Raw genomic sequence first — 25,670 nt, 5'->3', positions numbered from 1 at the left:
GAAAATCCTACTACATTTTCTGAAAGCAGGCTGATTATCTTGTAAAAGTTGAATAGATCAAGGCTGGAGTTTGGAACAGTGAAAAGGGACTTGAATGAAGCAAAAGAAGAGGTCTTGCTAAAATGCATGCACAGAGTATGTTTCCTTATGTGGGAGATGATATATCTGAGGGCTGTTTTTATTTTAAATGAGGGCTCTCCCTTTTAAATCAGAGATGAAATTATTTATTTTCTCTAACTGGATTGAGAGTTTTGTGCAGCTCTCCTCCTGAAACGATGGTGGAAGTAGAGTTTGAAAGATTTTAAGGCAGAGGTAAACAGATACTTGAAAAGCAAGGGTGTGAGAGATTACTATAGTGACAAGGAACTGCAGATGCTGGAATCAATAGACAATAGGTGCAGGAGGAGGCCATTCGGCCCTTCGAGCCAGCACCGCCATTCAATGTAATCATGGCTGATTATTCTTAATCAGTACCCCGTTCCTGCCTTCTCCCCATACCCCCTGACTCCACTATCCTTAAGAGCTCTATATAGCTCTCTCTTGAAAGCATCCAGAGAATTGGCCTCCACTGCCTTCTGAGGCAGAGAATTCCACAGATTTACAATTCTCTGACTGAAAACGTTTTTCCTCATCTCTGTTCTAAATGGCCTACCCCTTATTCTTAAACTGTGGTCCCTGCTTCTGGACTCCCCCAACATTGGGAACATGTTTCCTGCCTCTAACGTGTCCAATCCCTTAATAATTTTATATGTTTCAATAAGATCCCCTCTCATCCTTCTAAATTCCAGTGTATACAAGCCTAGTCGCTCCAGTCTTTCAACATACGGCAGTCCCACCATTCCGGGAATTAACCTAGTAAACCTACGCTGCACGCCCTCAATAGCAAGAATATCCTTCCTCAAATTTGGAGACCAAAACTGCACACAGTACACCAGGTGCAGTCTCACTTGGGCCCTGTACAACTGCAGAAGGACCTCTTTGCTCCTATACTCAACTCCTCTTGTTATGAAGGCCAACATTCCATTGGCTTTCTGCATGCTTCCTTTCAGTGATTGATGCACTAGGACACCCAGATCTCTGTGTACGTCCCCTTTTCCTAACTTGACACCATTTGGATAATATCTTGCGTAGAACACAAAGTGCTCGAGCAGCAGGTCAGGCAGCATCTCTGGAGGACATGGTTAGACATTTTAGCTCTGGGCCCTTCTTCAGACCGATTGTAGTGAGTGAGAGAAAGTTGGAAAGAAGATGGGGGCAGGATAAAGCAAGTGATAAGTAGATACAGATAAGGTTTTTTTTTCCTTGGCAGAAAGGTGGACATAGGCTAGAGATGAAAAGGAGACAAAAGAATGACAAAAGTGGACTAAAGGAGGCAAAAGGGAAACAAAAGGCAAGACACAAAATACTGGAGTAACTCAGCAGTTTAGGCAGCATCCCTGGAGAACATGGATAGGAGACATTTCAGGTTGTGACTTTCTTCCAGATTGAAGGGGCTCAACCTCACATGTCACCTATCCACATTCTCCAGGGTGATGCCTGACCTGCTGAGTTCTCTAGCATTTTGTCTCCTTCCTTGGTAATCCAGCATCTACAGTTCCTTGTTTCTACCAAACACAAAAGGGTGTTGATGAGAGAAGAGGAATAAAAGAGTTGTGAAATGTACAGTGTGAGGGCATGATATAGGTGGAAGGGGATTGGGGGGTGGGGGGGGGGGGAAGCGGTAGAATAGGAATGCATCAGGTTCAAGAAAGAGGGGGTGAGGGGGGTGAAGAAGAGAAAAAATGGGGTGGGGTGTTAACTTAAATTGGATAATTCAATGTTCATACCGTTATTTTGTAAAAGATTGCAGCTTGCAATGCAATGATGTTACAATATGATCAATCATAATCTTATTGATTGGTGGAGCTAGCTCTAGTCGCTGAGTACCCTACTCCTGCTCCTAATTTGTATCTATATCAAACAAACTAACGGAAATACAAAAATAATGAAGAAAGGTGAGAAATATGAGGAAAATATAAACCCATTAGTCCTAATATTTTCTAAGTTCAGGAATTGGATCTTTACTCAAAAGAAGAGTCTCGACCCGAAACGTCACCCATTCCTTCTCTCCCGAGATGCTGCCTGTCCCGCTGAGTTACTCCAGCATTTTGTGTCTATCTTGTCTAAATTCGATCTTACGTTGGAACAATAAAAAGGTCACCACAGAGGTGTCAGTTTAACATTAATTATAAAGTACTCTCTGTACACAGATCTATAGGACAGGCTATAGTTTCTGCTAGATCTTCCAACTCTCTCTCTTTCTTCGGCAATTGATGCCTTTGGACTTGGTGTCTCCTCCACTTGGAGTTCCAACAATGGATGCAGTATTTGGGATACACAAAACAAAGGTTCAGTTATTTATACAGCGTAAGTACCTTGCTTTCTCCTTATGTTATCATATGTTTGTAGTGCTGGCTCACAAATCTGAGCTTATGAAGTAACACTCAGATCTTATTTTCCTTTCAGTAAGGCTTGTCCTTTGTTTTCAGGTGGGACTTATGTAGATGGGGTAACTTGGTCGGTGCAGGCAAGTGGGCCGAAGAGTCTGTTTCCATGCTGTATCACTCAATAGCAATTTATTCTCTAGTTTTCAAGAGAGAGTTAGATATAGCTCTTAGGGCTAAAGGAATCAAGGGATATGGGAAAAATCAGGAATGGGGTACTGATTTTGGATGATCAGCCATGATCATATTGAATGGCAGTGCTGGCTCGAAGGGCCAAATGGCCTACTCCTGCACGTGTTTTCTATGTTTCTATAGGCTTTATGTGTTCCAATGCTTTGTGTTAATTACTTGATGTAAGTCTCTCCTATATTCTGATTCTGTGTATATAGTTATTCATGGGCAGCCATAGTGGTAGTGTTGTTGCCTTACAGCGTCTGAGACCCCAAATCAATCCTGATGCCTTGACATTTCCACGCTGTATCTCTAAACTAAACTGAAAACTATTCCGAGAAGGACAGACAGGCACTCAGAACATTTACCTCCCTTCTTCCTGTTGCACTGTTTCCAGCCTATACTTAATTTATTTTAGATGTCCAATAATTAAAATGTTTATTGCTCACCTTCTTACTTTTTAAAGCAGTAAAATGTTTTTATTGCTCTGAAAGATTATTGCCAACACAAACTGGATTAACTGCTTCACCCTTAGTTAAATATTGATTATCATCTTCCAGCCTAAGAATAAAGTAGCCATTGTATTGAACATGCAGAAACAAAGCAATTGTTCCTAACGATATATCCATTTGGATAAAACAACATTCCTGTATTGACATTATTGTTGGCAGAGGGTAAATGATCAACTTAGGCTATTAATTATCTTCTCAATCACAGAGCTAGTGTTCAAACTGGCAAAACTAGGAAGCGGTCAATGTATTTGAGCATCCTTTGGTGTCCGTAATTTCTATCCCCATCGTTCTAGAATGTTTTATAAGCCTAAAGACACCAAACCGGCTCAGAATTAATACATTACAAAAGCAAAGCACCTTTACACCGTTATAGCCCACGTTGTAACCAATGCTCCTGTTTTTCAGACAATAATAAAGAATTTGATTTGATTGCTGGTGTAGTTTCATTTGGCTTTTGTTTTCTGGGACTTTTCCAGATCTTTGCTGCATTATTTGTTCTTTCTGAACAAATAGTGCAACTTTGCACAGGAAACTATGTGCAAATATCAAGCCATTTAAATGTCAAAAATAGCTGAGATTTCCTCCCTGTACTCAATCCCATTATGAATGATCATTTCCACTGAGGAAGTTGTGCTGCAACACCAAACATTTTCACATGTATTAAACACTTGGACCAGAATGGACTAAGGATGTTTATTTCAGCTGAGGAATACACTTCCTCTGTTATACAGAATGCAATGCAATCACCTTGGCTACCCATATTAAAAATAAATCTGGGTTAACATATGATGTTTCTATTAAAAAGTGTTCCAGGTGGCTACCAGATTTAAATTATGCATGGCATGGATAACAATTTCATAAATATTATTAAAATAAAAATGCCTATCAAATGTAGTAACATTTAGAATATGAAAAATTATCATGCTTATTTCAGCAAAAAAATGCCACATAAATTATCTCTAGAAAACAAAAGCTATGCAATTATAATTCATTTCTGAGCCAAGGTTTCTAATTTGCCTCCCGCATTCTGAAGGCATTGTCGGAATATCGTTCACAGGGCTGATTGTTGCTGCATTGTTTCACTTATCATTATTTACATAAGAGCTTGGATACGGAACACCAATTAGACCTGCAGTAGTAGCTAGGAATAGAGGCCTTCACCTGAAGCTTCTATGTATTTCCAATAAAGATGACTGTAGAGTGAACAGTAGTGAGAACTCTAGCCAATTTTCTGGTTAGTAACACAAAAATTCTGAGCCAGCCTAGTTGAAAGTTGTGAAGTCGGAAGAAATAAAGGAATCTAAGGAAAAGGGAATATGAGCTCCTGTTCCTCCAGTTAGCGTGTGACCTCACTCTGAAAATGGAGGAGGTCCAGGACAGAAAGGTCAGTATGGGAATGGGAAGAGGAGATAAAATAGTTAGCAACCAGAAGATCCAGTAGGCCATGGTGGACTGAACGCAAATGTTTGGAAAAAACAGTGGCTGAGTCTATGCTTCACATCGCCAATGTAAAGGAGGCCCCATCAGGTCACCAGAGGCAGTAGATTAGGTTAGAGGTAATGCATGTGAACTGTTATCTAATTTGGAAGGACTGTTGGGGTTCCTGGTTGGATGTGAGAGTGAAGGTATAGGGACAGGTCTCTTGCGATTGCCGGGGAAGTTACCTAAGGAGGGGGTGGCTTCAGTGGGAAGGAATGAGCGAACTAAGGAGTTGGAGAGGGAATGATCTCTACAGAAGAAAGAAAGGGATAGGGATGGGAAAATGTGACTGGTGGTGGAATCACGTTGGAGGTGATGGAAATGTCGGTAAATGGATGTGGAGGCTGGTGAGGTAAAAGGTGAGGACCAGAGGAACTCTATCCTTGTTCCCCCAGGGAGGAGGAGAGCAAGAGTAGTGGTATGGGACACAGAAGAGACATGGATGAGACATGAGGAGAGCTGTAGCTCTAAAATCTAAAGAGTGAGAGATTCATCTCAGACTGTACGGGGCAAACCACGTTTACAAAAGAAAGAGGACATCTCAGACGTCCTAAAATGGAAAGCTTCATAATGCGAGAAGATGCTGCAGAGATTGGGAAATTAAAAGTAGGGGATAGTGTCTTTGCAAGAGGCAGGTTGAAAGGAAATATTATTCAGATAACTGTGGGAGTCGGTGGGTTTGTAGTAGATGTTAGTCAATAGTCTGTCCCCCATAATAAAGACAAGAAATCAAGAAAGGGGAGAGAGGTGTCAGCGATAGTCCAAGTGAATTTGAGGGTAGGGCAGAAGTTCGTGGTAAAGTTAATAAAATCAAGAAGTTCTGCACAACTGCAGGAGACAGCCCCGACGCAGTCATCGATGTAGCAGAAAGAGGGTTGGGGGATAGTGTCAATCTACGCCTGGATCAAGGACTGTTTGATGCAAGCGACAAAAAGGCAGGATTGCAGGGCCCCATGTGCGTGCTGATGGCTACAATTTGAACTTGAAGAAAGTGAGGAGTCCAAAGAGAAGTTGTTGAGGGTGAGGACAATTTGCACCAGGCAGAGGAGCGTGTGAGTAGAGGGAAATTGGTTAGGTCTCAGTTCATGAAAACACTGGAGAGCCTTGAGAAATTCCAGGTGGGGGTGGAGTTGTAAAGGGATTAAACTAAACTGGATGTCCATGGTAAAGATGAGGCAATAGGGGCTAAGAAATGTAAAGTTATTGAATAGTTGAAGAGCTTATGATATATATGTCTGATGTAGGTTGAAAGTGACTAGACAGGGTGGGGATACGATAGATTCAAGGTATTTGGAGATAAGCTCTGTGCTGCAATCGCAGCAGAAATAATGGGTGTGCAAGAACCTCACAGTCCTATTTATGGATATCGGGGAGGAAGTAGAAGTCGGAGATGGTGGCCTGGTGTTCATCTGTGTGGTAATAAACACCAGGGGTAGCTATGAGGAGGTGTCCAGGAGCCGGAGCCTGGCCTGAGCATGGTGATTCCGCTAGCTCTAAGAGCTTTATCTAACTTTCTTTTGAATGCATCCAGTGAATCGGCCTCCATTGCCTTCTGTGGCAGAGAATTCCACAAATTCACAACTCCCTGTGTGAAAAAGTTTTTCCTCATCTCAGTTCTAAATGGTCTACCCCTTATTCTTAAACTGTGCCCCTGGTTCTTGACTCCCCCAACATCGGGAACATGTTTCCTGCATCTAGTGTGTCCAATCTCTTAATATTTTTTTTGTTTCGATAAGATCCCCTCTCATCCTTCTAAATTCCAATGAATACAAGCCCAGCCGTTCCATTCTTTATCATATGACAGTCCCGCCATCACGGGAATTAACCTTGTGAACCTACGCTGCACTCCCTCAAGAATGTCCTTCCTCAAACTAGGAGACCAAAACTGCACACAATACTCCAGGTGTGGTCTCACCAGGGCCCTGTTCAACTGCAGAAGGACCTCTTTGCTTCGGTACTCAACTCCTCTCATTATGAAGGCTTTCTTCACTGCCTGCTGTACCAAACCGCAAAGACTCAATCAATATATTTATCAATTTTCTACCATGTTGTTTCCTCACTGTAAAAAGCAGAATAAATACATGAACAGTACTGCTATAATTCATACTCTCACTAAACCTGATGAAAAAGTTTTATTTTAGAGTTGGCATCACTGACTATAGTGCAATTGTATACATAGTTACTGAAAACAAACCTCAACCATGGAAGGAAATAGGTTTTTCTTGACGTACATCCCGGAAAAAACAATATTTTCCATAAGGGGAAGGTTTAAACAATGGTTTAACATTTTTTCTGATTAATGCCAAAAATCTGAAAGCCTATTCATGCTTACAGTAATACTGCAGCCATATTACTGTATCAAGGCTTAGAAAATCTAACGTCAGGAAGACTAAAATAGTGGTAGGTCGGTTAGTAAGTTTGCAGCTGACATAAAAAATGGTGGAGCTGCAAACAGTGAGGAAGGCTGTTTAAGAATAAGGCAGATTATAAATCAGTTACCAACATTCGTGGAACAATATCAGATGGAATTTAAACCTCACAATTGTGAGGTGTTGCACTTTGGGAGGTAAGATGTAAAAGTACAGTTAATGGCAAAACCTTCAACAGCATTGATGCACAGAGAGATTTTGGGTACAAATTCATAGCTCCCTGAAAGTGGCAACACATCTAAAATAGTAAAGAAGGCAAATGGTATGCTTGTCTTCATCAGTCGGGGCAATGTGCATAAGAGTCAGAAAGCTATGTTGCAGCTTTGGTTAGGCTGCATTTGGAGTGTGCAGTTCTGGTCACCCCATTACAAGAAGTAAGTGGAGGCTTTGGAGAGAGTGCAGTTGGAGTAATGTGTGCAGTTCGGATCACTCCATTACAGGCAGCAAATGAAGGCTATGGAGAGAATGCAGAAGAGGTTGTCAAGAATGCCGGATTAGAAGGTAGTAGCTTAAAGGAGAGGTTGGAAAAACATGGATTGTTTTCTCTGGAGAATTGGAGACACCAAATAGAAATATATAGAATTATGAGAGAAATCGATAGGTAGACAGTTAGTATTTTTCTCCCAGGGCAAGTTTTTTTTTTGCAGAGTATGGTGGGTCCCTGGGAGGTGCAAGCACGGGTGGTGGAAGTACATAGATATGCATGGAATGGAGAGATATTATTCAAGTGCAAGTAGAAGATGTTTATATAGCATCGTGCTTGGCACAGAATTGTTAGCTGAAGGGCATATTCCTGTGCTGTACTGTTCTATGTTTAAACTTTCTATGCAAAAAGGTTTTCAAGTGTTGCAATGCTGTGTCCCTTGTCAATTTTATGGGAAATTCTCTAAATCCTATTGTACGAGGTCTAATGCAACACTTTGTGGAAAAAAAACCTTTTCAACTGAACTCCAAACAATTTCTCCCACAAGCTTCATCAATGTGCTGCTAGCAAAGAAAGTATGATAGTTTGCAGATAACAGGCATGGGACACACACTAAAAGGCAATTTGTTCATTTGGTGGGGAGGATGGGGGGGGGGGGGGGAGAGTAGAGGAATCCAGGGGATTATTTAGTTTTAGCTTTATTGAATTGAGGTACAGAGAAAACGTTGTTTCACTTGCAATCCAAACGGATCAGATATACCAGACATAAATATAATCAAGTCAAACTCAAGTGTAATAGAGCAAAGGGAAAGATACTGAATGCAGAATATAGTTATATTGGTATGGCAAGAGGCACCAGGGTAATGACATGTCACCAGAGGATAGTGTTCATGCGTCAGGTGTTCAGATACTCTATCATGGAGTGGGGGGGGCTCAGGATTGAAAAGCCCTTGAAGTCCAAGGAGGAGATTGTGGTCAGCTGTGGATTTGAATGGGGTGTGCCTCACAACTGTGGGTCAGGGTAAGTTGGTCCTCTTAATTCAAGCTGAAACAAGCCTCAATTCTCCAGTTGGGGGTTCAGAATTGATCGACTGGGCTTATATTCACTGGAATTTAGAAGGATGAGAGGGGATCTTACAGATACATATAAAAATTTTAAGAGATTGGACAGGCTAAATGCAGGAAAAATGTTCCCAACGTTGGGGGAGTCGAGAACCAGGGGTCACAAATTAAGAATAAGGGGTTGGCTATTTAGGACTGAGATGAGGAAAAACATTTTCACCCAGAGAGTTGCGAATCTGTGGAATTCTCTGCCACAGAAGGCAGTGGAAGCTAATTCACTGGATGTATTCAAGAAAGGGTTAGATGTAGCTCTTAAGGGCTGACGGAATCAAGGGATATGGGGAGAAAGCAGGAAAGGGGTCTTGATTTTGGGTGACCAGCAATGATCATATTGAATGGCGGTGCTGGCTCGAAGGGCCGAATAGCCTATTCCTGCACCTATTTTATGTTTCTATTTTTCCTATGTTTTTATGCTACACTATTAGTGGGCCATGCAGTAAACTCACTATATAATCATTTTTATCACAGTGTACGCTGCCTTGGAAAGTCATCTGTTGAAGACGATGGCATCAATCGTGGAGGCAAATACTATGAGCTAAAGTAACTACCAATAGATTTCCAGGCAAAAGTTTTGGCCAAGGAACATCAAGAAACAGTGTGAAGGGTCTCGATCCAAAAGGTCACTCATTCCTTCTCACCAAAGATGCTGCCTGTCCCGCTGAGTTGCTCCAGCATTTTGTCTGCCATCAAGATAGCCATTGTGTTCTGATGTCACTACACACAGCTGCAAGGCTCTAAGCAGTGACATATCATACTCAGTAAGAACTTGAATTTAGTGTACAGTTGTGTACTGTGCCTGGAAAAATGACCCAACAATAGTGTGTTCAGCTAAAAAAATCAGTGAAACACTGCATAGAAATGTTTTGCTTTGTGGAAGAATTTCTAGCCTTCTGGAATTTAAACCGACTGCACTCTTATCCATACATATGAACCTTGTCCCTCTTTAAAATAAAACTAATTTGCCATCTTCCTTTTCCTTTCTCCAATGCAATGCCCACAGTGAAATGCAGCTGTATGGTTGCAAATGAGCATGTAGTATCTGACATTACTGGCCATTATTTAAGTGAGAACATTGATAAATGCATCAAAGGTATATTCAGCAATAGGATTATCAGAGCAGAGATTTCGATTGTACTAAATATTTGCAAATACACCTTAAGCTGAAGCCTCAAGTTGGTCACCTATGAATATCCTAGTCAGTATTTTCTTCATTATTACAGATGCCTCGTGACCATCTGTGGTTGTCCTGTTTCTGCCCTAAACCAGTTCAGCAGGTTCAAAGACTCCGTGTTAATGTTGTGTTTTTCACTACACCAATATACATACACCACATCTTTAAAGGACAGAATTTTTCCTTTTAATATGACTTATTTTATCCGTCATTTTTTTCTTCAGTCATCTTTCTTCAAAACGACCTGCTAGACCCAGTGTTGCTCTAGTTATTATGCTGGCAATGTTAATGTCTGCATTTATTTCCATGCAATTGAGTCGTTGAACATTTATTGTAAAAAAAATAAAGTTTGACTTAAATATGTAACTATACCATGAATAATACTCATGGTGTTAAAAATTATGCAATTTAACTAAAGGTTAAATCCAATAAAAATATTAAAAATAAATATGTATACAAAAATTACATCTTATGTTGCTCTCTTTAGGATTGTGTAAATTAACTTTATTTCATCATTGAAGTGCTTCAGAATAAATTATATTTCTTCCCTTTGAGTATGGTGTAAAAATTGAACAGATTGTTTTTGTCTCCAACTCTGGAGCAAACAACATACAGCTGACCATGGGGAAAACACGAGTTTTGAGATTAAGACCAACAACCTTCAGTGATTGTCCTTGCATCTTGCTCATAGCAAAAGTATGATGAACAGAGAACTGAAGCTGCTTGAATTGAAAATGTAGATCAAATGGAATAATTGGTATCCCAGGGATGAAGACATTTTCAGTCATTATTATAGCCCCAATTACATGTGGTAGTATTGTCTGAATCGGAAATCTTGTACTGTGTACTGTATTGGTGGATCGAAATTACTGAGTAGCAAGATTTGAGCTCCTTCAATGGTTATGTGATGGCACACCAGGTGGTGACAGAGAGTTAAAAAATTTAACAGCAAAATGTAAGCCTCAATATCCATCACACTGTCTATAGATTTATATCGTACAGGTTCTCTGGGAGCACTTTGAAAGAAGGCCTTTATTCAAGGGCTGTACTGCATAATTTTTGGGTGTTTAAATCACTCTTTCACGCAATCATTGGGCATTCAAAGAGTGCTGAGGAACATCGAGGGGAACAGCTTGCATCAGATCATGAAGTGATATAACACTTGGGCCCAAATGTTTCACTGAAAATATTTCTACTGAGTCTTTATGTTGAATTTCCCCCTTTATTAATCCGAGTAAATTTGAAGCAAACTCTCGAAGATACCCGTCAAATGTGTTTGCATATTGGTTTTCAACTGCAATCATTTAAAATTTTCACAAATGTATAAAATGTGTTAAAATAGGCTTTGAATTCATGGAATTATCAATAGAATTTGACTAAAATCTCCAGCTAGCACTAAAGTTACATTTGATACATTGCTCAATGACTGCTTTGGGGGCCATTAGGCATTCATCTGAGACAATAAATGTACAGTCTTTAGAAACTTCTCCTTTGCAGTTCCCAGACCATCTGTCATGTTTGAGTCACCACATTTGTCAAATTTGAAAGGAGTTTAAAAACCAAAAGTGCAGTGTTTTTTCCCATCAAAAGTATTGAAACAATGTCTGAGGATGCCATGACAATTAGATTGATACGAAAGGTTTTTCCCATTTAACCAGAGACATACAAAAATGCGATTCCGAGTCATATTAGTTACTATAAACACCCTCTGCAAGAGTATCTTGGATATTTCTGTGGTATCTCACTAAACCTTTTTCTTTCTCTTAGACATAATTGTCTAACTGGTTTAAATAATAGCTGGTTACCCACAGAAACTTGGTGCACAAATGTTCCGTTTTTCTTTGTGGCTCAGGTAGATCAAAAGTACTTTGGCCAAGTTTGCCCAAAGGTTTAGTAGCTCAAAAATAGATCGAGAAAAATCTTATCCATTTAAAATCTGGAAATTTAAAATTATACTCCCTTTGGTTGATGGAGGGCTTCATGTGTGTGTATGTGTGTCTGTGTGTGCATATGTGGCTGTGTGTGCCTATGTCCGTCTGTATTTACGTGTGTGTTTTCTTGCATGTGTGCATTCTTGTGTTTGTGCGTTCTTGCATGTGTTTTTGCATGCACGACCGTGTGGAAAAACCAAGAGTGCAGTGCACATCATGCTAAATCTAACTCACATGCAACATTAAGATTTCTAGGCTCTGCACAGACTCTTTAGATTAAAATCTACCCACCATTGTGGTTGTGCTTCTGTCCCAGATTTGATCATGAATCCCTTATCCCCTCTTTCATTCCTTTATCATCACTTTCCTGCATTTCAATTTCTTTTCCATTAATTTAAACTGCATACCAAATAAAGACAGCTGAAAAGATGCTGGAAATGCAAAGTTACCATGTGACAAACTTAATTATAGACCTACCACCAACTCTTGATTCAAAGAGAAATTCCATGAAACCTTGTGCTTTTATCGTTTTATAATATACTGTTTGTTAACATTTATTTCATTGCTTCACTGAACATATTGATTCTCTAATATTTAACAGCACCATTTTTTATAAATAAGTAATTTTCTTTGTGTCACAACATTCAAGCAGCATCTATACAAGCACTTGAATACCCCAGGGAATAATTAATTATTTTTTAAAAACAATATTAAAAATGAATACAGGCCAAGTACTGTAAGTAGTATAAATAATTATTTGTGGTTGCCATAGATATGGTGTACTAAGTGACTATTGGTGGACCATATGACTATGTATTAATACCTCTTGTGCACTGTCATCCATATGTTTTACATCTGTATGTTCTGGCGGAGCCGATGGTGGAGGTGGTGCTCTCCGTTTCTTTACATCCATCACTTGTGATAGTCTTGAAATGTTGCTTGCAGATAGCGATGGATTCAAAGTGGCTGAGCGTGCATTAACAGTTGGTGTGGATGGAGCAGTTGAACAAATCTGCCATTAAAATGGAAAGATACAGTAAGTGACTCACTAAAATAATATATATTCAATTACTTTTTCAAAAATGATTCAACTCTTTTACCAGAAATCCGAAATAAAACACGTTGGAAATATTCAGCAAGTCAGGTGGCATTTACAGATAGAGAAAATTGAGTAACATTTGTAAATCGTACAGTAAACAAGCAGGAGATGAATCAAGGCATTCATTGGTGTTCTTTCAACTCCCTCTATTAATAAAACATCCAGGCAGAGCATCTTCAATTCATAGGCTCTCACTACCCTCTCACTGCTAGCATCACCGTTATTAGTTTCACAGTCTCTTGGTCCCCATCCCATAAAAGGCATTTATTCCTTCAACACTCACCTTTTATCACAAAATAAAACTCCTTGCTTCAGATGAATTGTATCTATCCATCTAAAAAAAACATAACAAATAAGAAACAGGAGCAGGATGAACCATCTGGTGCTTTGAGTCTGCTCTTCTATTCATCAAGGTCATGGCGAATCTTTCACCTCAATGTCATTTTCCTGCACTATCCTCTTATCCTGCAAATGGTAGGTTGGAAATTAAATTCATGATAGATATCGTCAGTAGAGATGGCAAAAATATTTGGATAGATCTAACCCAATCACCTGAATGGAAGGTAGCAAAAGATATTTGAGAAAATAGGGGAAGAAAAATAATTGGAATTGGTGTTGGTTTATCAGTGTCGCGTGCACTGAGGTACAGTGAAAAGCTTTTGTTTGAGTTTGTCCACTCAAATCAAACAATACCACAAGTGCATACAACTTAAGTGCTGCACATGTACAACAGGTAGAGCAAAGGGAATTATACCAGTGTGCAGAATATAGTTTCTCAGCATTGTGGCATAACAGTTCCAAAGTCCAAAGATCACCATGAGCAGGTTGGAAAATCGGGACTGTATCCCAGTTTATGGAAGGACTGTTCAGAAGTCTGATAACAGAGGGGAAGAAGCTGTTCCGAAGTCTGGTGGTACACGCTTTCAGGTTTTGGTATCTGGAGCGGGGAGAAGAGGGAATGATCTGGGTCGGAAAGGTCCATGATTATGTTGGCTGCTTTTATGAGGCAGTGTGAAGTCTCAATGGAGTCATCAGTGTAGAGTCTGGTCAGCTTGATGGATTGGGCTATGTCCACAATTCTCTGTAATTTCTTGTGGATTTAAGCAGTGCTTTCTTAAACCAAACTGAACATTGTGGATGAGGTAGCTTGACATTGCTTTCATTGGTAAAATACTGGAATCCAGTGTGTAGTAAAGATTTAGAAAATCTCAATGTGAATAAATAGATCTTCAGAACATTAAGGGGGAAGAATGAAAGTTTATCTTATTGAACATCACAAATTTTTTCAAAAGATTGAGAGTAGATGCAAAAATAATATTTCCCCTTGTGGAGGAATCTAGAACTAGAGGTTCTGAGAAAGGGTCCCTGACCTAAAACATTGACTGGTTTCTTTTTCCAGCAGCTTTATTTGTGTTGAAGTTTGGAACTAGAGGTATAGGGTTCGATATCACAGCTGCACCTACACCTGCTCCATGAGACAACAGGGATGGATCTCAGGAATAAGTACAATGCAATCCCTGTGATGGGGTTATACAGCAGCCCACAGGAGACAAAGGCACAGATATGTAGGCAGATCTGTAGGGAAAAAGATGTGAAAACAACTTATTTGTTGTGGTGGCTGGCTATAATTTCCCCAATATTGACGAAGGCAGAATTTGATAGGAGAATTCAGGAGGGTTTTTTGAATTAGTATAGGAACGTAGGAAGTTGCCATACCAAACTTTGCATTGGGAATGAGCCTGGCAAGGTGATCAGAATTTTAATGGAAGAGGATTTTTGGAACAATTATCATAACTCCGTTAGTTTTCACAATGTTGTTCAGCGAAAAAGTGAAATAATGGGAACCCTAATTACAATAAGAACTGAAAAGGGTAGATTAGGAATGGCTAACACTGATTAAGCACATGTCTGTCATATCAGAGTTGTTTAAAGAGTTGCTGGTCGGAATTCAGAACCAGTATATTTCTGTGAGGATGAGACAAGAATGGCAAGATTCTGAAACCTTAGATGACGAGAGAAGTGGTAAATTTAGTCAGGAAGTAAAAGGAGGCATATGGAAGGCTTAGGAAGGTAAAGTAAGAAGAATATAAAGGAAGAACATTAAGATGGACAAGTACCCAGTGCCTGCTAGGATCTATTCCAGATTATTGAGAGAGGCAAGAACGGAGATTGTTTGAGCGTCAAAGGAGATCTTTGTATCTTTGTCAGCTCCAGGCGAGTTCCCGGAGGACTGTAGAATAGCCTGTGTTGTCCATTTGTTAGAGAAGGGCAATGGAGACTAACCAGGAAATTATAGGCTGGTGAGCCTTACATCAATAATCGAGAAATCCTAGGGACAGGATTGACACACATTTGGAAAAGCTTGAGCTTATTAGAGACAATCAGCATGGCTTTGTGCAGGAGAGGTCATGTCTCACTAACGATTACGTTTTTTGAGGGTATTTATACACAAAATGCTGGAGTAACTCAGCAGGTTAGGCAGCATCCCAGGAGAGAAGGAATGGGTGACGTTTCGGGTCGAGACCCTTCTTTAGACTGAAGATTTTTGAGTGGGTGGCAAAGATGATTGATGAGGTATACGGCAGTGGCTATTGTGTACATGTTACAGCTGTACAAAACTGGGTAAGCCGTATTGTGAGTATTGTGTGCAGTTCTGGTCACTGCATTACAGAAAAGACGTGCAGACTGGTGAGGGTGCAGAAAAGGTTCATCAGAATGCTGCATGGGTTGGAGAGTATTAGCTATAAGTGGAGGTTGGACAAACGGATTGTTTTCTTTGGAGTGTCAAAGTGGGTCATGAGTTCCTCAAGATGTACACTCGAAAGGCATTGGGGAGTAGGAAGTGGTGTTGCTCATTCCCAGGAATAAATTCCCAAGGACCAGAAGGAGTGCTGCAGAAAATTAATTGCACATGGTTGTTAAAAAGTGCAACTTTAAAGTTCATCTTCCACCATCAGTACTGTAAACCTCAAACACATCTTATATTGTCACAACCTTCTCAACAATCTGAAGCAATTACTTTAGATCTAACAGTCCTAAGCTTCACAACACCCTCAAACACAATTTCTAGCCTTACACTTCCATGCCAGAAGCTGAAACGAGTTCAATAATAGCATCCATATCTTACAAATATATTGTGGCACACTTAAAAAATACATCCGTCTCTTTTGCAAGTCAATGTATCAAACAACAGGGGGCAGCAGCACTGAAATGTTAAGTAATTTAACAAGAAATTGTGATTTTCACTGGAATGAGAACTAAATAATTTTCTGCATGCAAATGGATAACTGACTGTGGGAAGAAAGCAAGAATATCATATTGAGGAGAATAAGCCATAATTGTATTAAACGACATAGCTGGCTCAATAGGTCAAATGACGTCCTCCTACTCCTAATTTTCTGAAACAGTAAAGATTTCATATTACATAAAAGAATACAGTACAGAAAAAGGTCCTATGGCCTACCATGTCTGAGCCCACCATGATGCCAATCTAACAATTCTCATCTGCCTTCACATACTCTGTATCCCTCTATTCTCGGCCTGTTTGTGTGTCCATCTAAATGCTTCTTAAACACTGCCATTGTCCACACTCCATGTCTTCCCCCCGCCTTCATCTTTAGCAGCACGTTGCAGACACCTATCTCTCTGTGTAGTAGAAATCTTGAATCACAAATTTTCTTTAAACTTTCACCCTTCCCACTTTAAACTGTGTCATCTAGTATTTGACATTCATAGCCTGGGGGAAAAAAACTATCAAGCCTATCCATGCCCCTTATAATTTTATATTCTTTATCAGCTTGCTCCTTAGCCTCTGATTCTCCAGAGAAAACTATTCAAGTTTATCCAACCTCGCCTTGGAGCCAATGCAGGCGACAAACTGGTAAATCTCTTTTGCGCCTCTCCAAAGACTCCTCATTAACCTGATAGTGGTGACCAAAACTGCATGTATATTCTAAACTTGGCATAACTGAAATGTTGTACAGCTTTAACATGATTTGTCATCTTTGATAATGCCCTGACTGAAGGAAACATGCCACATCCCTTCACCAACCGATCCACTGATGATGCCACTTTCAGGAAAGTATGTATTTGCATCCCAGGATCCCTCTGTAAACCAATTGTGCCATTTACTGAATACTTTCAAGAGTCAAGACTTTAATTGTCGTTTTCTACCCACAATGGAAAAATGACATTCTCATTTGCACTTTCAAGCTTGAACGCCCGATGGAAGCAGGTTGAAGAAGAAATGACTGAGTGGGACGTCTTTGATTAGATGGGCTGATTTTCCAAGGCAGCGTGAAGTGTAGATGGTAACGTGAAGTGTAGATGGTGTCAATGATGGGAAGTCTGGTCTATGTGATGGACTGGGCTACAACCACAACTCTGCAATTTCATGCAGCTTTGAGCAGAGCTGTTCCTAAAAAAGCTGTGATGCAAGCAGACAGTCTGCTTTTTATGGTGCATTTGTAGAAGTTTGTAAGAGTCACTGGAGACATACTGAAATTCCATTCATGCCTTTCTTTTAAAATAGTGACTGCTTGTTCAAGATCTTCCACATGGAAGCATTGCCTTCTCATCAATACTATCAAGGTTGGTCATCAAAAATGACAGCAGGATCTTGATCAGCTGGGTAAGTGGGTTGAGAAATGGTTAATGGAGTATAATGCAGATAAGTGCCCATTAAACCATAGGTTGTCCAAACAACCATCACAGACATGTGAAATGTTGTTTAATTTAAATTGTATTGGTTAATTATAGCTTATTTTAATGCAGGCATCCTACAACAGGGTGTGGGAGGGTGTTAGTTACGTTTGTAGAAAATGTGCTGCATGCATAAAAAAGCTTGATTTACAACACATCTGGAGAGAGCTGGGACAGAATTAAAACTGGATTGACCAAAGATGTTCAAAATTTTATTTTTATACTGAAGACATGTTCAAATGAAAAATTAATGTGGCTCAAATTTAGACATTAAACAAGAATTTATTAATCCAATTGATGCAACGAACTTTTACAAATCTCGACGTTTCAATTTAAAAATTCTACACAAAACCCGAGCCTCTGTACCTTCAAGTATGTTTTCTCTGATTAAACAACAAAACAGGAAATTATAACTGGAAGTTTCAACTCATCGGTGAAAAAAAGAGGGTACAATATACCCTTTGAAGCACTCATTTTTCGAAAAATAAAGGATTATAGATGTAGAGTATCGTGAAAATAAACACAGATTTCTGGGAGTTTCCTTGGAACAAAGTAATCGGGATATGAGGACTCTAGATCCCAAATATTTGCTTCTATTTTCTTCATATTTGGCTGCATGCGGATCCACTACAAAACACCTTTCTGGATGTATGTCATTGAAATAAATGCAGGTTAGTTCATCATTTTTGCATATCTAGCTTAGATTTGTCTTGGTATAGAAATTATGCTACTTCATACCACATTACTTAACAAAACTATGTTCAGCTCAGCCTTTGCAAGGACCTTGTACAATCCAGAGAGATATGCATCACAGATACCAATCCAACTCAATCCACAAGTTCACAGACAATACCACTGCACTGGGCCAGATATCAAATAATGACAAGATGGAATACAGAAAGAAGAATGAGAAACTTGTAACTTGGTGCCAAGGTAATAACCTCTCCCTCAATGTTAGCAAGACAAAGGAGATTGTGATCGACCTCAGGAAGCAAAACAGTACATGCACCCCACTATACATTGATGGTGCCAAAGTAGAAATTATCAAAATCTTCAAGTTCTTAGGAATAAAATCACCAGCAATTTGCCCAGCACCTGCCACATCAAAGCTATGGCCATGAAAGCACACCAATGCCTCCACATCCTTGGAAGGCTTAGGAAGTTCAGCATGTCCTCAACAACCTTCATCAACACAGATATGCTGTAGAATGCATTATACTGGGATGCATCACAGCCTGGTTTGGGAATAGATCCATCCAAGACTGCAAAAATGTGCAGAGTTATGGACATAGCCCAGACCATCAGACAAACCAACCTACCTTCCATTGACTCCATCTACACTTTGCACTGCCTCAGCAAGACCACCAGCATTATCAAGGATCAGTCTCGCCTCTTCTCTTCTCTCCTCTCCCATCAGACAAGAGGTACAGAGGTACAGAAGAAAACACATACTTCCAGATTCAAGGCTGTTCACTGTACCTCGGTACACGTGACAATAATAAACTAACTAACAAACTACTTGGTAGATTCCACAGCTCCCAGCAATGCAATACCAAGTTTACCACTAACATCCTGATCTCATTGCCCCTTGTTAATTGCTGAATTTGTTCATCTCCTCGAGGATCAATTACTTTGATCATCAGTTTTGTCCTCTACTTTTCAAATTTAAGCAAAACCATATGTTAAGTGTAAGTAGCACTTTAATTTCTGGTCCCTGCAATTACTGAGTAATTACGTGGGCAAGTAATCGTGCAGTGACATTATCACGATTAAGAATCTCGATACACCAGACAGATGGTAATGACAATGGTAAAAGTTGCCCGGTTGACACGATAAAGTGCTCCTTACCAATATTCGGGGATGTGTCAAAATTGGGAGGGCTGACTCACCGATTAGTCAAGCAACAGCCTGACATAGACATAATAAATCATATCTTCCAGTCAATGTGCCAGACACCACCATCTCCATCCCTGGAAATGTCTGTCCCTCCAGCCAGTCTGACCCAGCAGAGGCAGGGTGGTACAAATCAGAGTGGAAGGGAAAAATCTGCTCTGGGAGTCCCCAACATCAAGTCCAGATCTCACAAAATGTAATCGCATCAGATCAAATGTAGTCAAGGAAACCTTTTGCTGATTACCACAGCCCACCTCCCCGATATAGGAGCTGAGTGTCTCTAACCACCCCCCCCCCCCCCCCCCCCTCAGATATTGAATCAATACTACTCTATGTAGAACACCCTGGAGGAAGCACTGAGAGTGGCAAAGGCAATGAATGCATTCTGGGTGTGGGACATCAATGTGCATCAACAAGAGTGGCTCAGTAGCACCATTACTGACGAAGCTAGCCAATGCCAAAGGATATTGCTGCTAGATTAGGTCTGTGCAGGTGGTGAGTGAACCGACGAGAATGTAACACCTGCTTCATCACAGCCTCACCAAACTACCTGTCACAGGTGTATCTGCCCATGATGGAAATAAGTCGAAGTAACCACTGCAAGTCCTTCTTAAGATGAAAACACATCTTCGCAGTGAAAATATATTTCACTGCGTTGTGTGGCATCACCACCATGCTAAATGGCACAGATCTAGCCACTGAGCACTGGGTATCCATGAGGCTCGACAGGCCAATAGCAGCAGCAGGATTGCACTCAATCACATTTTGCAGCCTCATGGCTTGGAATACCACTCCGCTCCACCATCCCCATCAAAGCAGGAGATCAATGTTCCTCTTCCCCCCACCCTCCCCTCTGCCTGGTTCAATGAGCAGTTCAGGAAGACATGCCAGGATCAATACAAGGCATTCCTCAGATGATGGATCAACCTGGTGAAGCTACAAAACATGTCATTACTGGTATGCACGCTACAGAACATGTTAGTACTTACGATAGACAGGCATTCAGCTGCGGTTAAACAATAATTTTTCTCCAAAATCATATGTTCACCTTTCTGAAACAGAAGTGAACATTGCTATTGCTCGATAAGGAGCATTAAACAATTAACAATGTCAGCCTAATGGTTTGCTAGACAATAACATTAATATTCAGTGGCCTTACTGTCAACAAAGTCCACTTTTATTTAAGAAAATAATCGCTTAATCTTACAGTTCCATTGGTAAAACCTTGTGCCAAAGACACTTCTGAATCGACTCTTTGGTCCATCCAGTAACAAGGATCAATTATTGATGACATGCATCCAACTCTATCTCTCAACTGTCTCTTCCAATCCATCAACCAACTCTGCTTTCTGATACAGGTCCAGCATCCATTCTTGCATGCAACAATTTCCTCCAGTAAAATATTGGGAAACCTTTGCTTCAAGTTACTTCATCTTATTCAAAGTTTTTTGAAGCAGATTTGTGTCCAACTCCTCACCATCTCTCACCTTGCAGCACAGGTTAACATCTGGTATCCAATGCCTCAAATATAAGATTCTTACCCTCAAACGCAAGTCCTTTCATGGCCCAGCTTCCCTCCATCTCCATCTTTCTTCAACCATGCATTAAGCACCTGGCTCCTGAACTAAGAGATTTCCTCAGAACCTGCTCCACTGCGCACACCTTTGCTGTGCAACACGAGTGATACCTGTGCCACCAGCTATGCTGACTTTTATCTCTGACAATCCTTATCAATAGTCAATAGTCAATAGTCATTTATTTGTCACATACACATAAATGTGTAGTGAAATGAAACATTACCCGCAGTTGAACAATAAGACCAATAAGATTAATCAATAAAAATGCAATAACACATACAATCACAACTAACACCAAACAAAAAGAAACATCCATCACAGTGAGTCTCCTCCAGTCCCTCCTCACTGTGATGGAAGGCCAGAATGTCTTTTCTCTTCCCTGCCGTCTTGTCCCGCGGTCAGGCTGTTGGAGTTGCCACGTCGGGGCGGTCGGGGCTCCCGATATTGAAGCCCCCGCTGGGCGGTGAAAAATCCCGCGGCCTATTTCAGGCCGGGCCGGATGGTGAAAGGTCCGTGGCGGGCCGACCCAAGCCCCGCGATTCGGGGCGGGCGAACACGCTGCCTCTGCTCCCGATGTCGGCCCCCATCCAGGGGCCTGCGGGCTTCCGACGTCCACGCGGCCCGCGCCGGAGCCTCCGGAGACGAGTCGCAGCCGCTCCCGCAGCATCCGCAGGCAGCCAGCGCCGCAGGTGGTGAGTCCGGGCCGTGGGCTCTGCGAACCAGAGCCTCAGGTGGTCCCAGGTGCATGGCCGGTGGTAGGTCGCAGCGGGAACGGAGACATGACACAGAACAAAGGTCACGTCTCCGTTCGGGAGAGAGAATTTTACAGTTCCCGTTCCCTCCCACCCCCCTCCCCCAAACATAACATACAAACCCTACACCATATTAAAACTACAATTCATACAAAAACAACAAAAAACACAAAAGACAGACGGACTGCAGGCAAGCCGCAGCTGCGACGGCAGCGCTGGCTCCAACCTAAATTTATGTGCCTTTCTTCCTCTCTTTGATATGATTTCCTGAAAATGTTCCTTTGACAAAGCTTTATCATTCCTATTATCTCTTTGTTTAGTGTGTGTCTTCTTGAATACTTGTATTCAAAATGGCTTGGAGAAGTTAAAGGATATTTAAAATCATAAATGGTTAAGCTGATTGATTAAATAACAAAGTGGCTGACTGGTTCCAGCATTTTGTGAATAAGTAGCTGACTGGTGGTAAGTTTATTTCTTTCAAGACCAAAGACAATTACAAGACAGTTGAAAGACACAAAATGCTGGAGTAACTCAGCAGGTCAGGCAGCATCCCTGGAGAATATGGAGAGGTGATATTTCTGGCTCAGACCCTCAGACATTTGGGGTCAGATGGAGATGAGAAGTTTGTTGAAATTAATAATCATATTTATATCAGGAGACGATGGGATAATTTCTCTTAAAAGAGGGATACTTCATATGGCAAAGCTTAAACTTTAACCACTCTGGGGTACAGAGAAAATCAGAAAGCTATGGACGCTGGAGATTTGAAATAATACAAGGTGCTGGAAGAATTCAGCAGGATCATTGGTCTGAGGCAATAATATATTTCCCACTCCACAGAATGCTGTTTGACCGGCTGACCATTTCTAAAACTGACTCAGATGAAAAACTGGTTATCACTGATTTTAACCCTAAGTTTCCAGACATTTTATCCTAATTGCATGCAGATGAGAGATAAGAGATGCCTAAAGTTGGAGCACACATGCCATTTTTTTTAGGAAAAGAAGGAAAGCTGATTGAATCACACCTCTAATTACATATCTGATGGAAGAAACGGACTCCATTGGAAAATGCAATGGAGTCAAACTGAACAAGTAAATCTAAAACGTCAGAAGTTGCAGTTAATGACAGAAATACAGTTAAGACAGGCACTATTGATGAGTTTTATTGAGGCAGCCTTGATGTCTTCATTTAGGAAAATATGCAGAGTGTGGGAGGCATGAAATTGGATTACAATAGTGCATTCAAAGACATTATAGATACAGGGGAGAAAAGAGATGCAGCAATAGCTTGAAGTGAGGGTGGGATTTTAATAGAGAGATTAAATTGAAGGCAGGCAAATGAATGCCTAAAACCCTGAATGGATTATCCAGCATTATCCAAAGAGGAGGAATTGATTGATCAGATGCAGAAAAAGAAGACGATCATGGAAATTGAAGATGTCTAGAAATACAGCTGTTGTGTATTGGATCAAAGAAAGAAGGGCTTAATGAAATAAATCCGCAAGTGCCCCAGATCTTCTGTCACAAATGAGGTAAGTTAAGTAAGAGCAATGTTTAAGATAGAGAGATGAAGCAGTGTGATAAGTCAGTCAGTCTCGGGTTACCTTGTCCTGTTGGATCGAGAATACTATGGCCACACAGAGTTCATGCTGCAGCTGGTGTTCCATTTAAATAGATAAACTAATTAGTAAACTACCATAACCAGCACTGTGACTTTGATAACTCATCATTGTCAATACTGAAAAACAGTCTTGGCTGGAATCATTATCATCATGCTGTGGTTATTGTCTGCTTATCAGCGTCATTTGTCCAGAAGTTAAAAGAAAGAATTCTTTGCAAATCAAAATCAGCAACATATTGCAGATTGATCAAATTCAAAAATATCACACGCAGTAGATCTCACTAACTCACAGAATGACAGAGTTAAAAAATACTGCACTTACTTTTGTTTTCTTTCTGCCAATTTTCAAAAATCCCAATAATCCTTTGTCTTCCTTTTCATTCATGCCAGTGATAGCTAGAGCACTTTGGCTCAATTCTGTAAAAATAAATCTCAATTGATTGTTTAGTTCACAAATTCGTCTTATGCTCAATTTAAAATACACACATCCACAAAGAACCAACCCAATTATTCAGAGGTGAAATCATGATGTCAGAATAATATACAGGTTATCTTGCACTTAAAAAAAAGGCATGCTCCACTAAACAACATTTCATAAATTTTGACCAAATGGGCAGCTTATTTGAATGATCAGCATCAATGAAATCCAGCTCGTGCCAGATCGTAGGACTTCTACTTATACAGATATTAATACAATCTAGCAATTTAATAATCACAGAATGGATACAAGCATTTGAATCCACTTACGCTACCTTCTTTTAATAAAATGAACTTTAATGTGAACTGTGGAGGTCACAAATGGAAGCTTCCATTATTTGGTCTCTACGTCTTTTAACATTTTCTTCTGATTAAATATAGAACAGAGAACAGTACAACAAAGGAACATGCCAAATTAAAATCCCTCCTGCCTGCACACGATCCATATCCCTCCATTTCCTGCATCTACCTCTTAAACATCATCATAGTTTCTGCTTCCACAACCTCCTCTGGTTACATGTTCCAGGCACCATCAACCCTCTGTATAAAAACATGCTCCACATATTTCCTTTCAACCGACCCTGTCTCACCTTAAAGCTAGTATTTAACACTTCCACCCTGGGGAAAAACGTCAATGCTAGACTCTCCAATCTACTGCGCTATCGCACCTCGTGACATCGCTAGCCAATCCGAGGGTTCAAACTCTTCTAGCCAATCCCTATGTCCCTACATGACCCCCCCCCCAGAACCCTCGATGCCATACCTCACGGGCGCCCGGACCGCCTGACCTGAACGCGTACGAGGAGGGGAGGCCGGTACCGCCAGCGACGAAGGAGGCGGGGAGGGCCCCGCCGATGGAGACGATGGGGGCGCCGTTGGAGGGGAAGGGAGGGGGGAACCTGCAGGTATAGGCGATGGGGGCGTGGCTGGAAAGGGCTGAGTGAACCCAGCCGTGGGCGACGGAGGCCCGAGAGGTGAGGGACGAGACGCAGCTGGGGAAACAGGTGGGTCGGCCGGAGGTCTGCCCCGGCGAGGAGGTTGGGCCACCAGCACGGGACGGTCCTGGTCCAAGTGGGCCAGTTTGAGCCGGGACCCAGAGACGAGCTCCTGACGGGTTCCTACCTGTAACGTGAAGGTGACCGTCCCCCTTTTCAGCACCTGGAACGGGCCCTGGTAGACTGGCTGTAGAGGGGGGCGGTGGGAATCCCGCCGGAGGAAAACGAACTCACAGTCCTGCTAGTCCGCCGGCACGTGCACTGCTGTACTCCCGTGACAGGAGGCCGGGACTGGGGCCAGGGAACCTACCCGCGCCCGGAGAGAAGCCAAAATTGACGGGACGGACGACGGCAAGGGGTAGGACAAGGGAAGAATGTCACCCGGCACCCGCAGGGACGAACCGTAGACAAGTTCCGCCGAGGAGGTACCCAGATCAGACTTAGGGGCCGTGCGAATACTGAGAAGGACCCAAGGCAGCTGGTCGGCCCAGTCAGGGCCGGTCAGGCGGGCACAGAGGGACGCCTTCAGCTGTCGGTGGAAGCGCTCTACCATCCCGTTAGCCTGGGGATAATAGGCTGTGGTCTGCTGCAAGCGGGACCCATACAGCTGCACAAGCGCGGCCCAGAGGGACGAGGTGAACTGGGCGCCCCGGTCGGTAGTGAAGATAGACGGGACGCCGAAACGGGCAACCCAATGTAACGCCAGGGCCCGTGCACAGGAGGCCGCCGAGGTGTCCGACAACATGAGAGCCTCCGGCCAACGAGTAAAGCGGTCGACCACCGTCAGGAGATGAGTGTAGCCCCTAGAGTAGGGCAATGGGCCAACCAAAT

The 25,670-nt window shown here is 41.6% G+C and overlaps 1 protein-coding gene across 5 annotated transcripts in view; it reads right to left on the bottom strand.

Moving 5' to 3' along the window:
• The window catches only part of cobl (cordon-bleu WH2 repeat protein), a 231,030-nt gene that overhangs the window by 97,561 nt on the left and 107,799 nt on the right, over positions 1-25,670 (bottom strand). For all 5 annotated transcript variants that reach the window (XM_078418551.1, XM_078418585.1, XM_078418558.1 and 2 more), the window contains exons 6-7: positions 23,690-23,784; positions 12,546-12,734 (exon numbers count right to left, since the gene is read on the bottom strand). In XM_078418551.1, the coding sequence (XP_078274677.1) occupies positions 12,546-12,734; positions 23,690-23,784 (284 nt within the window). The remainder of the gene's footprint in view (positions 1-12,545; positions 12,735-23,689; positions 23,785-25,670) is intronic.

The sequence above is a fragment of the Rhinoraja longicauda genome, chromosome 2 (genome assembly GCF_053455715.1).
Source record: "Rhinoraja longicauda isolate Sanriku21f chromosome 2, sRhiLon1.1, whole genome shotgun sequence".
Taxonomy (NCBI): domain Eukaryota; kingdom Metazoa; phylum Chordata; class Chondrichthyes; order Rajiformes; family Arhynchobatidae; genus Rhinoraja; species Rhinoraja longicauda.
This window is presented reverse-complemented; position numbering and strand designations above follow the sequence as displayed.